Consider the following 13702-nt stretch of genomic DNA (forward strand, 5'->3'; position numbering starts at 1 on the left):
TTGTGCAGCAGTTGTAAAGTTTCCAAAATATTCTTAAGGTCAGACTGCACACCATATGCCGTTGTCTGGTTATATGACTCAACCAAACAAACAAACAAAAATATATTCCTCAGAAAATAGTGTGGTACAAGGACTTTAGAAGGCTGTGATAGCTATTTGTCATGATCAATTTGAAAGATTACACAAAAGTCTGGCCCTTTGGAAGCCAGAAGTGAGGAGGGCAGGGGTAGATGGCTGACTTTGTTGTAAGTCATTGCATCTATGCACGTGTATAAACCCATTGGCAAAAATTGTCAGTATTCTAGGGTTCATCCAGGGCCCTTCTAATCTTAATAAAACATGCATTGCAAGGTTTCTTCAAAAGTTTCGGGCTACTAACGTGGTACTTGATGTAACACTTAAAAATCTGAGATCCAATCTCATAAAGAAGCAGAAACCAACAAAAAATGACTACATTCCTGAGAGGAAGAGGAGGCAGTTTACTTTGAGTCTTTGACCTATAGTTTCAACAACACAGCTAGCAGAGAGAGATATTGATTTGTCATGCCAGTTATGTTTTCAGCTGAGATAAACAAATGGTCTGGGGAAATCTGGAGACAATCTGTGAGCCAATCACTGGAACCACCTCAATCTGCAATGGTTCAAATTTTATTGATTTCGTAGCTACATTGCTGAAACCAAGTGCTGGTGGAGTGAGGAGAGAGTGACCTATTATAGTTGATTTTATTAGAGTCAACTAAATGTTATTTTAAAAGATGTACATAAGCAATGATGATTGATGCTTTATACATAAGATATTATCAGTTTGGTTTGACAGGATTCATTCATTGCGTAAGTTCAAAGACAGCTAACAGGGTTACTCAATTCTTACTGCTTCATAAGCGCCTCAGATGCTGACAGTTTCAGTGCATTTTTTATCATTTCTGACCAAATACCTTCAAATGTGAAGATACATTTTATAAAATGATTTAAATATTGTTATCATAAAATAATATCAGTGTCTGATGTTTATCTGGCCCTGTAGGCACTTCCTAAGGATGGGATTTTCAACTTTTCAAACAATTATTGAACAATGATAAATTTGTTTGAATGCGACCAATGTTTTGATGTGGAACCATTTTGATTTAAAATGCATTATTCCCACAAAGTGCACAAAACTGTTGGCAAAAGGCATTAAAACAACATCAGAAAAGTGCTTCACCACTGCCTGGTTCCAGTATGACACATCTAGTTCTGTGAGCTCAGGTACTCATGAAGCTCCACTAAGAGAAACATGCAAAGCTGAAGTCTGCAGCCATCAACACTGTGTGGAAGTCAGTTAAAGTTAGCATGCATAGTTTTATCACAACTATGCACATTTCATTTGAGAGCAAAGCACCAATACAATAATGTATCAAACAGTTTCTGACAAGTAAGACATTGTAGGGATGTACTTTTGCTCATTAATCATAGCATTGCATCGTAAAAGAATACAATAGAAAACTAAAAAAGTATTGTCACAAAAGGTGAATGGCCATGCTGGAGCGATGGCATAATAAATGTATTGCCTTTTGTAAAGATTAAAAGCATGTAATTTAAACCCTTACATGAGCTTAATATGGGCTCCTAAAGGGTGGCTGTTTGGAAGATAAAACATATAGTATTGAGATAAAGGAAGCAAAGCCATGTATGACTGGTTGTTTGCAGCCAAAGTAGTTAGTTTACACATTTGGTGTAAATTGTCTTAAATTCTCCTCTACCTCTTTATTTTTCAGGTATGAATGGCAAAGGCTTGAGAATTACAAAGTGAGAAAAACTTGTGAAAAAGCCAGTTGCAACATTGACAAATGTATTCTATAATCATATCCCAAGCTTATAATTAGAGCAGCTGAGCAGACTTACAGGCCTCGGAAGCATTAAATTACTTCACAGTTAAATAATTCCACTAAAATATTGTGCAACACTCATACTTTGCTCTGTTACAAAGGTCTGGTGGAAACATTGACACATCTCCTTGGGAAGATACTCAGCTGAACAGTCTAGCTGCCATGGTCCATGTATGTGTTGGTTTTTTAGTTTCTGTTTCACATTATGTTTTTTACTTGAGTTGAATTTATTTTGTTGAGCTTTGTGCTCTCCGTTAAGTTTACTTCCCCTCTTGTTTCACACCAGGTTCTCAGTTTCTGATTGCTGCAGCTGTTCCTCATTTGTTATTACTTCCCTCAGTATATATGCTCCACGTTTTCCTTAGTTCAGTGCCAGACCATTGTATGTATGTATGTTTGTAAGTTGGTTCTTTTGGTTCTTGCTCGCTATAATTTGTGTTTTTTCTTGCCATCTGTCGGTTCGTTCCCCTTCAGTTCCATTTTATTTGCAGTTTTTGTTTAGTTTAGTTTTTCTAAGAAAAATAAAACTTGTTGTTTTACCACATTGCCAGTCCCTCCTTCTGATAATTCTGCCTTTGGGTCCTCAACCTCTCACTCCACCAAAACCTGTGACATTAGCTTACACAAGGCTTGACGTTAACTTTCTTTACAAATTGTAAAGAGTGGGTTTGGTATTCCTTCAGTTGAATTTACACTGCATTGAATACAGCAGGTTGGCCTCATGTTTCAGGTTATCATATGTTTAAATATAATATTTTCGCACAAACATTTTTATCCAAGGGATCAACACTTCTAATTCTTTTTATTCTGTAGTTTTGTTCTAAGGCGAGGTGCTGATGAACACAAGCAAAAAGTAATTTTTTCTTTTCCATATGCTAACTTTTCACCATGTGCCAGGGGAGTAAATTACATTTGATTAGATTTCTGTCGGGATATGAAAGAGAAATTGAATTTCTATCAGTAACAGCTCAAATAAAAACCTGGGTGTTCAGTGATATCCTTGAGTGTGTTTCACTATAATTAAAGAGTGAGGAAGAAATATTCCCCATTGACCTGCTCAGACTATATCAACGAACACATGGCTTCCTAACAAGCTGCCATCGCCTCATTACTGCCCTGAGCCTTTTCCTCAAACAGTTTAAGTGGAAAAAAAGAAGTCTTGATTAAATGCATCTGTGTCTGTAAATGATTGTTTCTTTTGTTGTGAGCTTCTTAGTGCAAGAATTCTGCTTGTTTGTCCCTTCTCAAGGACACTGCAGCGTTAATTTATCCTTTTGTCAAGCTATTCCCGAAGGCATAACACAAGGAACTAACCCAAGTGTGCTCTGAGCATCAAGAACAACAGGCTGCTGATTTGTTAGTGCAGTTTTTATGGCCTTTTACACTCAGGTAACTATTTCACAATTGTCTTTCTAGTCTTATTCCTAATAGTCGGGGTGTATTTGATGATATATAGCGAGAGTAGAAAACAAACCGGGGAGGAGGGACAAGAAGACTTGCATGAAGGGTGTTTGCTAGACTGTAACTTGTAGCAGCAGTTCTGTGAGTCCTGTTCTGTGATGTTTCTTGAGTAAAAAAATACTTAGGAAATCAGACTCTGCCACTCCAGCTGCTATATCAATTTATGGTTCAGAATGGGTTGACCGAGTTCCAGTGGGTGAGCCGTACTTCTGTTCTAAAATATTGCTTAGTAATTGCAATAACTGAAACTTCACAATTTAACTGCTCTCAAGCAGACTTAAGATAACAAATCAATACACAGAGTTTACTAAATGTTAGGAGCAGCTGCTCTTTTCATGAAATTGGAAAAAATTTGGGGAAAAGCCTGAAGTCGGGGGTTTCAGAAAGTTCTAGCTCCTTACTGATTTAATTATCAAAGAAGAGATTAAAGGCAAAAATGAGGAGGCAGATGGGTAAAAAAAGCAAAAAATGTCACCTTATCCTGTCAAAACCTATGAATACAGAAGGTCATAGCACATTACATTCTGTCTTTTACACTTCCTAGCATTTATTTACCTGCAATTGCTGACATTGTCCATTTTCTGAACTGCAGACATAATTTTCTCTCTACTAAAAAAAAAGAGATTTTTGTTCTTTAAAACCATAAATCTTGGTATATATTTAAAAAAAATTATATATATATATATATATATATATATATATATATATATATATATAAAGTCTCACAGAAATGGGGAATAGATGAGGAGGTGGTGAGGGACTAACAAAGAGCCAGTGCTGAGGACGGCCTGAAAATGAATGTGAAAGCTGAGGAAATATGATGACCTTTCATGCCTCAGCTCCTGACAGACAAGAGAAACGAGTAGTGAAGCAGACAGAGAAATCCGTACCTTCTGTTGGGTACAGGCCCGTTGTCCATGGCTTCTACAGTCAAAGCATAGCTTCGTCCCACAGTGAGTTCAACACCCGGTGCCACTGTTATTTCCCCAGTGCTGTGAAATCAGTTAATGAAAAAGTATATCATTATGAGCTCTCACCACACCACATTCCTTAGGAAATTGCCCTGTATACAGACCACCAGTTTTCTCAGTACTGGCCTTTTTGCTTACAAGAGTAAATAACCATCTTTGCAGTTTTGTTAATATAATATGCGATAACATCAATAAGGTGTATAAAAAAAATCCTCAATAAATAATCCTCAATAAAAATAGAGGAACTGTTTGCAATAGCGGGGAACAGTACAGAAATCAAATATATGGATATATTTCAGTTGCGCTTGGAGGTTTTAACTTTCCCTTCAAAACTGTTTTTGTTTTTGCAAGTAAAAAGTCTATGAAGTTAGAGAGCCCAAAGCTCACACCAAATTGGTTTATGTTCCCCAAGAGTAAAGACTATTCCTAATCTGCACGAAACTTTTGCAGTCCAGTCTTTCTTCGTTTAGTTAGTGACATCGCAATGAAACACAAACATGTTTCATGGAGGTTCGGCACACTTCACATAAACAATGAGCGGTTATTTTATTATCATCATCATGCTAACCAATCAGAGCCACCGGGACTTTTAGGACACGCACATATATTGACTTGCAAATAAGCCTAATATGAGCTTAATAAATGCTTGTTAATCATTATGTTATATAACAAATGTATTGTTATTGTAAAATTATGGAAGTAATGTTTAAAACAAAAAAGTTTTTTTTTGTTTTTTTTCCCAAATACTGGGGAGCACCAGTGATGATATATAATAAAGTTCACTGTGCAAAGACCTTTTAAAAAAGAAGGAAAGAGATAAAAAAAATAAACAGATGTACTTTCTCTTGTTGAGTATATATTATTAAACCATGCTAATATGATTCTAAAAATCAGTAATTCACTTTTGGTTTTCAATTAAACCGCTTACAAAGCTATCTTTGAGGATAATGAGTGTGAAGACATAAACAGCATACAACTCCAAATCAGAAAGTGTTGCAATGGTTGCAGAAAAGTGAAATAAAAAAATAAATGAGAATTAATAAACAGTGATTCTTACTTCGATTTACTTTGACTTTTATTTCCCTGCAGACAGTATGAACCCAAGATTTTTTCATGTTTTGTCCTGTTAACTTAATTTCAGTAGCACTTCGTAACATTGCCATTTCTCCTCACAAACACACAAAAGATGTCCTGGCAATAAAAGCACAAGTGATGAAGGATTTCAGGTGTTATTTTATCCCATTCTTCCTGAAAACCATCCAAGTCATAAGGTGTGGAACAGTACATTATTGTCAATGCATTTTTCCTCATGAAATTCTCCACACGTTTTCTTCTGAGGACAGGTCTAGACTGCAGGGAGGTCAGTCCATTGCCTGAACCCTCTTTTTTCCACAGTTAATCCTTTGTAATGTGTTCAGCAAGAGGTTTTGCATTACCATGATGAAAAATGTATGGAGTTGTCTGGAAAAGTTTTGTAGTGTAAAGTGTTTTGAAGAGTAAATAAACTTTGACAAGGGCACTGACACAACCCCATATCATCAGAGAGTCTGGCTTTTAGACTTGTTGCTGATAACAGCCTGGATGGTTCCTTTTATCTTCGCTCCAGATGACACAGCATCCATTTCTTCTAAAAAATATATCTTGGATACTGATTAGTCTGGCCACATTACATGTTTTTACTATGTGATGGTCCATTCCAGATGCCTCAGAGCCAAGACAAGACAATGCTGCATCTGAGCGGGGTTAACATTAGACTTCTTTTTGCACTATGAGGTTTGAAGTGGATGTAAATCTGTATTACAGTGCTTAGAAAAGGTTTCCCACAGTAATCCCTTGCACACGTGGTTGTATGAGCTTAAGATGGATCTTGATGGAGTGCCATCTGAGGGATCATTGGCCTCTGTCTTTGCCCTTAACACACTGAAACTTGCCCAGATTGCTTGAATAGTTTAATATGCAAAAATGCAACCCCTTCCCTTCCAATCTTTATTTTATGAAAGACAAACATTGAAATGATTTTCTCCCAAATCTTTTGACAAACTTGTGATCATCTGCCCATCTTTGCTCCTGAAAGCCTCTGCCTTTCATGTATGCTGCTTTTGTACCAAATTATAATTTGAATCATCTGCTGACATAATCATTTTTTACCCTATTCATAAAGTAGGACAAACACATTTTGCTTGTACCCGAGTCTGTGCATTAATTTCTCTAGATATAGATGCAACTTTTAGATACACTTAGATACACATAGATAATGACCGAATTAACCAAAACTTGATTCAAATAGCTAAGGTTCATGATCCATTTACCTGATGTCTATAAGGAACTCTCCCTGAGCACCAGCCAAGATCCGATAGGTGACCTGACCATTTTGATCGGCATCAGAGTCATCTGCTGACAGCTAGAAAGACACACACAAATTATAGATAAAAAAATATACATGCACACATACGTTATTAACGGCTGTGTATTTGAAAGTGTGTACCTGTAGCACAGTTTCTCCAGGCATCATATCAGTGAACAGGTTGACACTATAAGAGATATTAGGAAAAGTTGGAGTGTTGTCATTAGCATCCAACACCGTTATGGTCACGGTAACTGGAGCACTCTGCTGGACACCATCTGATGCCAACAGCTGCGGACACAGAGAAACAGATAGACAGATAGATCATCAACAACAACAAAATGCATGGAATCAGTGAATAGATAAATCTGTATGATGATATTAATGTTGCCCATTTAATATGTTAGTTAAACAGGTTATAGTAAGTCCATGGCAAATATTATTTTGCATAATTTCCCTTGTCCTTTTTCGGTAACTCTGCCCTTGTTTTAGTGGATCAACAAAAAAGAAGTTCCTTCACTGATACCAATCTTCTCTGCAAGATCATCTGCCAAGAACCTGATTGAGTCTTTTCAAATGAAAATCACCATGTCTCATAGCTCTTTCTCTCTTTCAGAGTTTAATTTCTTCTCCAAGGCTTTCATAATGATTACAGTATACCTCTCCCTTTCAATCAATACACCAGACCTTCTGCTTTTCCATCTTTAACTTGCTGAATGTACACTCAAGGACACCTCAAGCCACATATTACTCTGTACGCCCTCACAGACAAACACACTGTCACTGTTGTCAGGTTAGACTTATCCATTGGTTTTATCAAGCAACAATCCTTTACATCATCTGGTGAGGCACACATACTGAGATGCTGCTCTTGGCAAAGGGCAGCCTCTCTGTGCCAGCCAATAAAAAGCTGTTGAATTAGATTGCACTGCAATAAGATAAAGAAAAAAAAGGGAGAAAGGCAGAACAATAGGGAGAACAACAATAAAGAAAATAAAGTGATCAAGGAGAAGGCAACGAGACAAAGGATGAGTCAGACACAGGCACAAAACTGATGGAGAAAAGTATACAAAGAGGGAAAGTTCAAACTCTAATAAGGCTTGTTTACAGCATCTCTACAATGAGAATCGGATGACTTAACGATAAGAGGCCCTTTTTCCTCAAAGACACACTGTGCTGTCCCAACAAAGACTTCAATGTGAATGTAACCCTTACAGAGCCTCTGGAATCCAAAGTCAATATGTAGCACCTTCCCGGCGACTTTGTAAGATGAATGCTTCGTGACAAATTCAACACTGAAGGTCTCCTGGGATTATTTATCTATTTTTTCTCTTGAAAACAGCGACTGTTGTCGTTAGCTTTCATGCAGCTCATTATGACTTGGGTGAAGTCTTTTGACCAACCAAACCAAAGGCTGCCTTACTTGGTACAGGGTATATTTCTTACAAGCTTTGTTTGCACTGTTGTGCAGTGGTGTAACATGAAGCTGACTCCATTCTCACCTTTACTAGAGCTTCTCAGTGTCAGTTAAGACACAGGCCTTGTGTTATGAATACAATTTGTTTTGAAGTGTAAAATTTGACATCTTGAAATGCATTATCGTTTGATCAATAAATGATATTAAGCTGGAGTAGCTGGAGATTTTTCACAGCAATTCTGTTGCCAGTTAAGTATGCTTTTAAAGTCTCATTTTCTTATTCATCAAGGAGAAAATAGCTGTTGTGCAGATTGCTGAGTGTTGCTGCTGAGGTCTCACACTCGTGATGTGAAGAACATTTCTAGTGTGGTTTATTGGTGATTTTTATTTCTATTTTTTCAATATTCACACCCTCCTGCCCAGTCATGAGAGAAATACCCGTTAAGCAACCATCAAAACCACATCTGAAATTCATGTTGCAGACCATCTTAAACACATCTATGACCTGTCTTCATACAACTCTATGACAGTTCTACTTTTACAGATAATTCGAGTTAAAAGATGGAACATAATTTTCTACATATTAACCTCTGCTATCAGAGCATAGACAGCAGCAATTTCACATCACAGTTTAATGATCATTAAAGTAACACCAGAGAGATTTCTCAGCCTTAAAACAACTTGCTTCTGACTCGTTCACTGATTTTTGTTATGCACATGTCTGAAACTGCTCTGGGGCACAGTTTTTTAGCCTCTTTAACATGACAAAAGAATTTTGTATATGGCTGTACCATATACACAAATATACAGCCAAAGTTCTTTTAGATCATGTGCCGATTTTTAGGCTATAGAATCAGTATTATTTCCAAATGAAGCCAAGCAAACCAAATAAAAAGAAAAACATTGTTTAGATCCAGTTGGTTTTAACCTTGAATTCCAAAGGTAATCTAATTATGACTAAAAGCCAGATTTTTCATTCCAAAGTGCTGCAGTTTCACAGTATTATAAAAAATAAACCAATCCAACACTAAAAAGTAGAAAATTTGGAATTCTGGACTGTGTTTATAAAAGCTCAAAAGTGAAATCCAATGCTTGTCTTTTTCTTTTTTTTCTTTTCAGATTCCTTAATTTTCCTTGTCCCTTCCAACTCTCCCTCTACAGTAACTCAATAGTTCTTTTCTTTTCTTTTCTGTAACCTCTCTGTAACCCCTCTGATTTTTTCACGCACTTCTGCTACTAATTCTTTCCAAACCTCTCTTTTTCTCACTCCTTCATCCTTAAAGGCTGATAATATGTGTATGTTTAAAATGATTCCTCTTTTGTTCCTACCTGCATTCTTCTCTTCTCTTTCCCCGAAATGTTTCGATTCCTTGCATCAAATTTTCCAATTTACAAATCTTGAGATTAAGCTCTCTTTTCAAAACCGCAGGTTTTCTTAAGGATTTAAGGGGAATCCCTCAAATGTATCCAGACACTTATCGCTAACTTACCCTCCCCTGCAACTGTTTTCTCTGACAATAATACTCTACACAAATGTTAAGCCTTTACAGTACCGTGAATGTGTAGGAGTCCTGCATCTCTCTGTCAACAGGCTGCATCAGGGTGAGATATCTTTTGATTCCAGTTGCGGATGCAGAGAAAACATCGAAATAACTGTCCAGTGAGAAATGGAGCTGAGGATCTCGGGTCTGTTGAAGACAAAGGGACCATATAGAGGCAAAATGACACCATTAGTCAGTGAAGAATTAATTGCATCATTTTTTAACCTGGTATTTGCTTGGTATAAAAGTGCAAAAAATTACTTAGAAATAAATCAAGAAAGGATTCAATATTAATCTGTGTAAAAAGAGCATACTTGCAGATGCCTTATTTGCAAGACAAAGGAGAGTATAGATGCTTTGACAGAAGATTCAAAATTAATTTTTTAAAATTTTTTCTTGATATAAAAACTCACAGATAATGTACCCGTTTGTCTGTATGTGTGGTATTCTCAATGATGGAGAGGCGCTCCCAAGACCTACACAGTCATCTCTTCTGTGTGTATTAATGCAATGTGGGTGTGTGTGTGTGTGAGTGGGAGAGAGCGCTTCTCATTCCAGATAAGGCAAGCTCAGCAGGGGGGGGGGGGGGGGGCTGATAATATTGTCAATGTAGCTGGTGTGGATATTGAGTCATAAATAAGCAGGAGTGCACACAGACACACAGAACACATAAACACACACATTTGCATGTATATACATATATAAATGTGATGGACAGCGCATAAAAGCTATTAGGACTAATCATAATTGTTGGTGCTTAATGCTGGAGGAAAGACCAGGGTTAGCAATGTTAAAAATAACTGAATGTGTATCAGTTGCCTCAAACACACAATCACACAAAAACACACACATTATCCTCCCTAAGCCCACTCCCTGCTGGGGGGAGACTTTTAGAATGCAGTGAACCAAAGCTTGTTTTTGTCAAAATGCCTATGCTACATCTTAAACAAACTAAGCTCTTGGGAATGCATCAGCGATAACAATGCTGCAGCATAGTAAATTCTTAAATTACTACTGAGAGATAATTTAAGAGGAAAATGGTTTTACTAGCAGATTCACAAGGACAATAGATAGGGCACTTCAAACACTGCAAGCCAGGCACAATCTGAGATTCAGTGAAGCAAAAAGCAGGATAGAAATGGACCTTTGGAAGGGCCGATACTTAATTTATCCATGGTGTGTTTAAGTGCCATCACAATGCTGCTAGCTCTGCTTAAACAATAGTTTCATTTTCTTTTGAGGCATAATTATTTATTCAAACAACACATAAGTGCTCCTATTATGACAGGAAAGTATATTTCCTCAAATACCTTCAGGATCCTCAACTGCAAAAGGCTCTTTTGATAAGTATGATTAATCATAGTTCAGCATGAAGCCTAGTTTTAATCTAACCCTTACTGACATGTTGAAGTTACTTTATTACTCTTTTTCCTAACTGACAAAGCTCTGCACCGACTATAAATACACAGACTATGCTCACTCGTGTTCATCGTATGAAACTGCACTGCAGATGATCCCTGAGGAAAGATGCAGATTTTTTTCAATGTTGTTAAGTCCTGCTGCACATGGAGCATGGTGCACTCTGTATGCTACGCAGCTACCGATAAATCTTTTCAAGTTGCAGAGATCAGTGTAGTCTATCAGTCACATATCAATGAGCATCCACATGTTTACTAACTTGAGTGGCACCATCTTTACTGACACTAACCAGTAGAAGAACTAGAGAACTCAGAAAAAGAGGTTGACACAAAACTTAGCTAATACCTACAGGCATCTCATTGGGTGTCAGCTACAAAGAAAACACATCCAACAAATCACATATTGTGACTCATTGAGAGATATCAACACACAGACACATCTGTTAAACATAAATAAAATACAACAAATAGGAAACAGATCTGAATGATATCCATCTATATTAAAAGTCTAAGGTGCACAAAAGAAAAATTATAAATATTTGGAGGAAAGGGTTGATAATGAGTAACATTTTCATAATTTTCTACTTTAACTTTTCGTTTTGATTTATGAGTAATAGGACCATTCATGAGCTGACATTGCTCTTCTTCTGCTTATCCTCACCTCCTCTACATCATTATCCAGAGCTATGATAGCAAGTGGTGCAGACAGGCTGGTGTTCATCGCGATGGTTGTTCCTACTGGTGATGCCTCACTGATGTATCCATGGTAACTGGTCTCCAGGAAGTAGGGAGCCTGGTTGTTTTCATCCAGAACTTCAATTTGGAGATTGGCAAAAGCTGGCAGGGGGTGGCCGTTGTCCTGCTCTGCCTAAAGAGGAGAGAAAGAATAATTGTTCAGCTTTGCAGTGAATCTTTTGTTACTGACCTGCTTTAAATAGCACTGCTTTCGTACAACCCATACTTTAGTTTTCATGTCGGCAACACTTACGGACGTGAATCCTGTCTGCTTAGCCAGTTTACCAAAATGGAAATGTAGATCGGCTGAGTACTGTAAATCAAATCAATTAAGCAGTTCTTTCTTGCTTGCAGTGTTGCCCTTCATGTAAAAACCTTTTACACGGGATTACTTTAGAAACTTTAGAAAACATAAAAACATAAAGGTCTGACAATGACGGCAATCTCCACTGTCACTGTACAGTGTAAACTAATGTCATGTTTCGGTTTGACTGATTTTTAACCATTTGTGACTCAGTACATCACCTTTCTTCTCTGTAATACTTTGGCTCTTGGTTTCAGCTTTGCAAGATGTAATTGCCTATGTTCACTGTAGAGAAATAGTGCATAACTCATACACCATGTGTTCATTCTAAAACACTTTGCTATACATGGCTAATGAATGAATAACATGAATAACTATAACTACATGAGACTCCTCTCCTCTTTGAATAAAGCGAGCCACAGGTCACTGTTAAGAGCAGCCAATTAAGACCCATAATTATGTTTGATCAGTTCAGTGCTTTTTTGTTTCTGTTGTAATTATGATAGAAGAAAGAAGGAAATGAGCTGAAAAAGTTACGAAGCCAAATAAATTTGTTTAGTTGTAGCTGGGTGGATTGGTCAACAAAATACTATATTGTACATTAATGTGGCTGTCAATATAAAGAACTGTTATTATTTTGCTTCTTAAAATCATTATGAAGCATTACTTTTACCTCAAGCTATGCTAGCAAAGCAGCGGACCAAGAATTAAATTTGGCAACGGAAGATATCACACCTTAGAAAGTAAATGAGAAGAAAATACCTCTGTGTGAATCCAGCCTCACTAACCAAACCCTAAACTTAGAGAAGCTAAATATTTGTATGCCATACTTCATACCTATGCATCATAGTCAGCAAGTAGGGGCACTTTCATCCATTTTAAACAATATTGTGAAGATAATCAAGTGTGCAAAATTAAGCGGTCTGAATGTTTGGGAAGCTGTTGTGTATTATTTTGTGTCTGCAAATTTTTTTTGGCAGTCAGTGAATTTGCTGATATTCTTCTCTTATAATTCATTAGTTGTATGCAACAGCTTTACCATCCAACAAATTTTTTAAGGATGTAACATTTTTACAGTCACATACACAAAGATTCTAACACACATTGAACTTCACCAAAAACATCCTACCATCCAACAAAGAAAACGAAAATTCCATTTTCGTTTTCAGCAGAGTGGAACCCGGTGGGTTTATTTCATCTCTGACCCCACATAGAAAGCTACACAAAGAAATGTATAGTTCTGATGCTTTTACTGCCCTTCAAAATGATCAGGACATACTACTTTTAAGTTAACAAATCGAGCAGGACATTTTTATTTTTTTTATTCAAGCCAAAGTTCTACTCACCAGCCTGGTGGACAATTGAGGGTTGGTAGACAAACAACAGTCGACAGCAGGAGTTTTTTTCTTACCTTAACAACCAGATCAAATCTTCGGTACAGTTCTCTGTCGATGGCCCTTAGTAGCAGGAGCTCTGCTGTTGTTCTGTTTAAGCTGAAATATTCTGCATAGGACTCTGGTTTGCCTGAGAGAGGCCAAACAAAGGGACAATAAAATCAGAGCAAAAACTACATCTGTGTGTCAGAGGGAGAGGGGAAACATCAGTAATTGGTTAAGAATCAATATATGATTGGTGTGTGTGGTGAC

General features: G+C 37.1%; 1 protein-coding gene across 1 annotated transcript in view; it reads right to left on the reverse strand.

Annotated features, from left to right (window-relative positions):
* LOC140278755 (protocadherin-15-like) overlaps window positions 1-13702 on the reverse strand; it is a 179919-nt gene that overhangs the window by 95688 nt on the left and 70529 nt on the right. Inside the window, exons 11-16 of the mRNA XM_072373834.1 lie at window positions 13468-13580; window positions 11679-11885; window positions 9612-9746; window positions 6783-6932; window positions 6607-6698; window positions 4217-4318 (exon numbers count right to left, since the gene is read on the reverse strand). Coding sequence (XP_072229935.1) covers window positions 4217-4318; window positions 6607-6698; window positions 6783-6932; window positions 9612-9746; window positions 11679-11885; window positions 13468-13580 — 799 coding nt within the window. The remainder of the gene's footprint in view (window positions 1-4216; window positions 4319-6606; window positions 6699-6782; window positions 6933-9611; window positions 9747-11678; window positions 11886-13467; window positions 13581-13702) is intronic.

Source organism: Leuresthes tenuis, unplaced genomic scaffold (genome assembly GCF_036924035.1).
Source record: "Leuresthes tenuis unplaced genomic scaffold, fLeuTen1.0.hap1 SCAF_20, whole genome shotgun sequence".
Lineage (NCBI taxonomy): Eukaryota > Metazoa > Chordata > Actinopteri > Atheriniformes > Atherinopsidae > Leuresthes > Leuresthes tenuis.